Source organism: Girardinichthys multiradiatus, chromosome 12, assembly GCF_021462225.1.
Source record: "Girardinichthys multiradiatus isolate DD_20200921_A chromosome 12, DD_fGirMul_XY1, whole genome shotgun sequence".
NCBI lineage: Eukaryota > Metazoa > Chordata > Actinopteri > Cyprinodontiformes > Goodeidae > Girardinichthys > Girardinichthys multiradiatus.
The window spans coordinates 12,163,913-12,170,594 of record NC_061805.1 but is presented as its reverse complement, the minus strand read 5'-3'; the positions used below and the strand labels follow the sequence as shown (position 1 = coordinate 12,170,594).

Here is a 6,682-nt window from a genome sequence, read left to right as displayed (position 1 = left end):
TACTGTTTAGAAAAATGTCAAAATATATTGATGTGAATTTTAATGCTTATGTTTACCTTTATTTTGTATATAATAAAAAATTAAACAATTTAAAAATAGCACATTATGGTTTTCCACAACACATTCGATGGAAGGGTTGATGATGAAATATGACATAAAGATACAAACCAAATTACAGATAATTTGTAGTTCATCTGCTCCCTCCAGAACACACTAAAGGTTGTTGACAACATGCGCAGCGGAGTACTGCTGGGGCTCTTGAGTGTCATTTCAGCCATTTTCAGGCGTAGTGGAATTGTATACTATTATCTGAGCTCAACATCTGTGCAACATGGATATAAATAGTGAGTCTGCTCCATGACAGATAAGAGTGTAAAAATGTCTGTTTCTCCTCTTATGACTTGCCACATCAAAACACATGCCTACATTATCATAATCACAGGTTATTTGGATGTGCACACATCCTGCTCTTCAGGAGTTTCTGTTTCAGGCTATATAAATCATTTGTGTAATTATTCCACCTGCGTGCTCCGTTGATTATCTGAGAGGGGGAGAGAAGGAAGAAAGAGGAGAAGAAAAATTGAAGCAGATGACCTGCAGCAAGAAAAAGAGGAGCATGTGTGTGTTCATATCTTGCATGTAAATTTAATTAAAATGCATGTAAAACACAGGAAGGAGGATATAAGATGGAGATCTGCCTCCTGAAATTACATTACATGCGAGTGGAGACGGAAGGGTAACTGATCCAAGACCACCTGTCCTTGGCATGTACAGTGCCTGTCAGAACTTTACCTGCACTCATCATGGGCATGAAAATCATATTCATTTGAGGCTTTTGAAAACACATTTGACGTTTTTTTTTTCAGGAAGGAATAACAAGTAGGTGCACAGCTTAGAATTAATAGTCAATTTTCCATATTCTACACATGGCAAAAAATAACAATGCATTCAAACATACAGGTCCTTCTCAAAATATTAGCATATTGTGATAAAGTTCGTTATTTTCCATAATGTCATGATGAAAATTTAACATTCATATATTTTAGATTCATTGCACACTAACTGAAATATTTCAGGTCTTTTATCGTCTTAATACGGATGATTTTGGCATACAGCTCATGAAAACCCAAATTTCTATCTCACAAAATTAGCATATCATTAAAAGGGTCTCTAAACGAGCTATGAACCTAATCATCTGAATCAACGAGTTAACTCTAAACACCTGCAAAAGATTCCTGAGGCCTTTAAAACTCCCAGCCTGGTTCATCACTCAAAACCCCAATCATGGGTAAGACTGCCGACCTGACTGCTGTCCAGAAGGCCACTATTGACACCCTCAAGCAAGAGGGTAAGACACAGAAAGAAATTTCTGAACGAATAGGCTGTTCCCAGAGTGCTGTATCAAGGCACCTCAGTGGGAAGTCTGTGGGAAGGAAAAAGTGTGGCAGAAAACGCTGCACAACGAGAAGAGGTGACCGGACCCTGAGGAAGATTGTGGAGAAGGGTCGATTCCAGACCTAGGGGGACCTGCGGAAGCAGTGGACTGAGTCTGGAGTAGAAACATCCAGAGCCACCGTGCACAGGCGTGTGCAGGAAATGGGCTACAGGTGCCGCATTCCCCAGGTCAAGCCACTTTTGAACCAGAAACAGCGGCAGAAGCGCCTGACCTGGGCTACAGAGAAGCAGCACTGGACTGTTGCTCAGTGGTCCAAAGTACTTTTTTCGGATGAAAGCAAATTCTGCATGTCATTCAGAAATCAAGGTGCCAGAGTCTGGAGGAACAGGGGAGAAGGAAATGCCAAAATGCCAGAAGTCCAGTGTCAAGTACCCACAATCAGTGATGGTCTGGGGTGCCGTGTCAGCTGCTGGTGTTGGTCCACTGTGTTTTATCAAGGGCAGGGTCAATGCAGCTAGCTATCAGGAGATTTTGGAGCACTTCATGCTTCCATCTGCTGAAAAGCTTTATGGAGATGAAGATTTTATTTTTCAGCACGACCTGGCACCTGCTCACAGTGCCAAAACCACTGGTAAATGGTTTACTGACCATGGTATCACTGTGCTCAATTGGCCTGCCAACTCTCCTGACCTGAACCCCATAGAGAATCTGTGGGATATTGTGAAGAGAACGTTGAGAGACTCAAGACCCAACACTCTGGATGAGCTAAAGGCCGCTATCGAAGCATCCTGGGCCTCCATAAGACCTCAGCAGTGCCACAGGCTGATTGCCTCCATGCCACGCCGCATTGAAGCAGTCATTTCTGCAAAAGGATTCCCGACCAAGTATTGAGTGCATAACTGTACATGATTATTTGAAGGTTGACGTTTTTTGTATTAAAAACACTTTTCTTTTATTGGTCGGATGAAATATGCTAATTTTGTGAGATAGGAATTTTGGGTTTTCATGAGCTGTATGCCAAAATCATCCGTATTAAGACAATAAAAGACCTGAAATATTTCAGTTAGTGTGCAATGAATCTAAAATATATGAATGTTAAATTTTCAACATTACATTATGGAAAATAATGAACTTTATCACAATATGCTAATATTTTGAGAAGGACCTGTACATTGATACACCTGATCTACCTGTCTATCCGCATATTTTTGCAAGGTATGTTTTGGCAAGGTAGCCCTCCAGAATTCATTGAGTGAAAGGCAGGGTACACCCTGGACAGGTCACCAGTCCATCCCAGAGAAACACAGGAAATAAATACGAGCATACACACCTAAGGGAAACTTAGAGAGACCTAAAACCAATTTAACATCACTATGACCTGTGAGGGTGCCAACAAAGAAATATTTGTTTCAAAATCACCCCCTTCCAGCTTGACTGATATTTGCTGCTGCCCACATGAAAGAAGTCAAACAAAACAAAGGTTGAGATATTTTACCACAATGACAAGAAATATTGTATGTTTGAAGTAATCAAGGTGAGGCTTTCAAGCCTGTATCATTTGTCAGCATGGTCTATGCTGTGGGGTCTTTTTTACTTCCAAAAATATGGATGGAAAAATAAAGAACTACCTCCACATTCACCATCAAAGCTAGATTGGTGAATTCTGGACACGTCTGAGTGTTCTAACCAGACAAAGATCCTAAACACACATCAAAGCTGGATCTGTAATGAGCAAAATTAACATGGACCTCTGAACATTAGCCCCGATAAAAGCCTGACCTGATCCAGGAAATCAGTCATTACAGATAAGTTTGTAAAGCGTTATGTCCACCCACATGAGCATCCTAATATTCTTTTCTTCATGTTTAGATCAAAGTGCAGTGTTCTCAATGCAACAGTCTGTATAGAAAGAAAAGCTATTGTAAAGACTTTAAGCTTTGCTCAATTCTTTAAAATGTACTTATTTTTTGCATGAAGTTGACCAGCTTGTGACACCTACCCACAGATATTCCAGCTCAGGACTATTAACCAACATTACGACATTCCTCAGCATTTCTTGGTTTTGCCTCAGAAACATTATGTTTGATGTCACCTTACAAGTTTTCTATTGGATAAAGGTCCGCAGATTGGGGTGGTCACTCCATAACGACAATCTTGATGTTCTAAAACCAAGCTGCTGCTCGATTACTGGTGTTTGGGGTCGTCTTGTTGAAACAGGCATTTACTCTTCAGCATAAGGCAACGTGAGCTCTTTCAGTATTTGGATGCATTCAAACCAATCCGTGATGCTTGGTATGCAGGGACCATGAATCAATGTCACCATGCTTGACCGTGTACTAGGAGTGGAGAAGACTGCATGTTTGCAGGTTATCTAATAATTAAATGAATCAAAGAATGAAATCAGTAGACAAAATCAGCTTTGTTGACAAGAACAGTTGTGTTTATACAAGGCAGGAGCTGGGGGGAAGCTCAAACTAATGCAACTCATATAAAAACTTTGTTTTTTCTGGGACCTGCTGTTTCACGTGGATAATGCCTTTAGGAATTCTTTAAAGATGGAAGGAATAAAAACATTATTATTAAAATGGAAAAGCTTCAAGTACAGAGCTTCTTTAAAATGACTTCATATACAGTACAAAACATGCATCCCATGTTATTTCACAAATATCAGTCTTACAGTGTACATTGATTGCACAAAATAAATTTAAATAATAAAATAAATTACACAAACGGTAAAAATCCATCACAGACGCTACACGCGAGACACACCTGGCTAGTCCTATTCTCAAACAATGAAAAACAACCATTAATTTATTTATACAACCAAAACAGTTTCATCCTCTGACTACTGGGCTATTTTCAACATAGCCTGAGGTAAGCTTTAGCACATGAGACATTTCTCAGTGAAGGCTTAGAAAAATATGAAATGACAATATGAAATGATATAAACAAGACTAAAGAAATGTCCTGTTTTAAAGGAATTTTCAGTTTGAACTTTGCTGTAAACAAATTCAAAGTGCGAAAGTACATTTGATCCCTTCAGCTGATCCAATTCCTTCTGACTTGATGACTCATGTTCAACTTGAAGTAGTGCAACACAACCTAAACAAATGTAATCAATTACACTGACAAGAAAAAAAGAAGGCAAAAACCCAAAAAGGCAAAACAGGCTGGAAGAGAGCACTCAGTGGTCCCTTTTCTGCTTCTTGCCCACGTCTTCCTCGTCCAGGCCGCTGGCTGATCTGGACTGCTGCAGTTCTCTGAGCTGGGAGTGAGTGCGAGGCGGCTGCTTCTTCAGCTTCTCCAGGTGAATGTCAATGGGATCGAGCTCAGGCTCAGAGGCGGGGACAGGCAGGTAACCGCCGTCCCTTGGCAAGCACAGGCACCAGCCGGCACCGGCCAGGTCTAGCTCACTGTACTCAATCTCGGACTTCTTCAGCTTGAAGTCCACCATATCGGCCGACTCACTCATGTCCACCAGTAGGTTCCAGAAGACGCAGCTCAGGATGATGCCCAAAAGCTGCGAGAGGGACACCCAAACACAAACACTCAGCAGTGTTCTATATGATCAATGTGCCAGATGCTCATATTCATAAGCAGCATATTAAAGAAACATTAGACTCAGGTAGAAACTCATGCAGCTTTTCGCAGGTGTTAAATATGTACAAACCTGTACATTCTTCTAATTCTGAACCAAGATGCGAAGGTTCTTCTGCTTACAAGATAGTTTGTTTGTGATTATAGTCCACAGGTAAACAGTCTATTATGCATGCATTTAGAGAAAAGTTTACCAATATATCGGTATATTTTTTTAGCTTACCTCTAGGACAAATAACATTGCATTTCCAAAGATTAGATGTGTTTGGATTATGCAGACAGCAGAAGAAAAAAATACCATTGGCTTAAAGCTACTGAAGATACAATTAATTCTCCGATCTTTTAAGGTTTGCCTGATTTTTTTTCAAATAGTGTACATATTATACTGACTAAATTGTGTAAATATTTTTAAAATCATGTGACTTTTTAAAATACAGAATACAAGCTTTCTGATTGTGAAACAATTCAAAAGATGCACCAAATGTAGATGTTAAACAGAACTTAAACAAATCAAATCAGGTTAGAAGTTTCAGCTTTATTAGTAGACTTGGGTGAGGTGCACTAGGGAGATCTCTACCCTGCTGAGCTGTTAAGCTGAGGCTAAAATGTGGGAGTGTTTCGGTGGTGACCACAATAAAAACCAATCAACCTTTATTTATTACATGATATTAACAGGATTTAAACTTTTATAAGTGTATTTTCTATTTTGATATAAGTACAGCACATTCTTACAAATTTAATGTAGTAATTTTCTAATCTAAAAAGTTTTTTTCTTCCTGAATGAATGAATCAGTTAAAGGGATGCATTTTTCCACTAGTTTTTCCAATCATCAATCATCAATTTAAAACATTCCATTCAGGAGAGAACCCTGCAGTTGAATGTTCTTACAATGTTGAGGAATGAATGTCAGATCAGGATCTGCAGTCCTCTGGTCATTAAAAAAAATCCACAATGTTTTTGATCATTTCTGCATCAGCTGTTTTTAGAGCTGAGAAGACAACTGCAATTCCACGAAAATAGGTACAAATTACTCCCATCTGCTGGACTTGATGGAAATGCCTGAATGTGCATGTACATAGTGCTGGATGGCAGCTTCCCAAATTAAGAACAGGTTAAGCCATCTAGTTTAAATGTTTTTTTTTAATCTTCTAAGGACTAATTTTATTTTCTAACAACAGAAACTTAGTTATTACTAGATTAAGCCTAAAATCCTAATTTCAGCAAAAGAAGAATTGTGGCAAATGAATCAGCAGGGAACAAAATGATTGAACTAGTTGAACCATCAGAGCTTAGTTACAGAGGGAAAAACTCTTCAAAGAGAAACATTCAGAAAGAAACTTCCATTGGAAATCATGATGGAAGTGGGGATTCAGTTGTAATAAACAGCCTCAGGTGGGAAGGCGAATGCATTAAGTCTAAAAAGGTGTTTTCAAACAGTTTAGTTTCGGTGAACTGTGGCTGTGAGTTTTCAATTACCTGTGGCAGCCCGATGGCACAGCAGAGGGCAATGGTTATTCCAATGTTGTCACTCATCCAGAGGTTAACTGCATGGATGCAGCCGCGCACGTGGATCACCTCTAGCAGCGTTTCACGCTGATGGGCAGAGCGGGGGCAAGAAAACAAGAAGAAAGTAGAAAGTTTCAGTTCTAAAGTAAAACTCTGTGGTCCCTAGTTAAAAAGCAAAGCTC

At 39.5% G+C, this 6,682-nt stretch overlaps 1 protein-coding gene across 1 annotated transcript in view; it reads right to left on the bottom strand.

The window, feature by feature from the left end:
* Nucleotides 1-3,796: 3,796 nt before the first annotated feature.
* Nucleotides 3,797-6,682, bottom strand: part of zgc:110329 (uncharacterized protein LOC550500 homolog) — a 42,347-nt gene continuing 39,461 nt past the window's right edge. The window contains exons 7-8 of the mRNA XM_047382503.1: nucleotides 6,471-6,587; nucleotides 3,797-4,916 (exon numbers count right to left, since the gene is read on the bottom strand). Of these exons, the coding sequence (XP_047238459.1) occupies nucleotides 4,581-4,916; nucleotides 6,471-6,587 (453 nt within the window). The 3' untranslated portion in view covers nucleotides 3,797-4,580. The remainder of the gene's footprint in view (nucleotides 4,917-6,470; nucleotides 6,588-6,682) is intronic.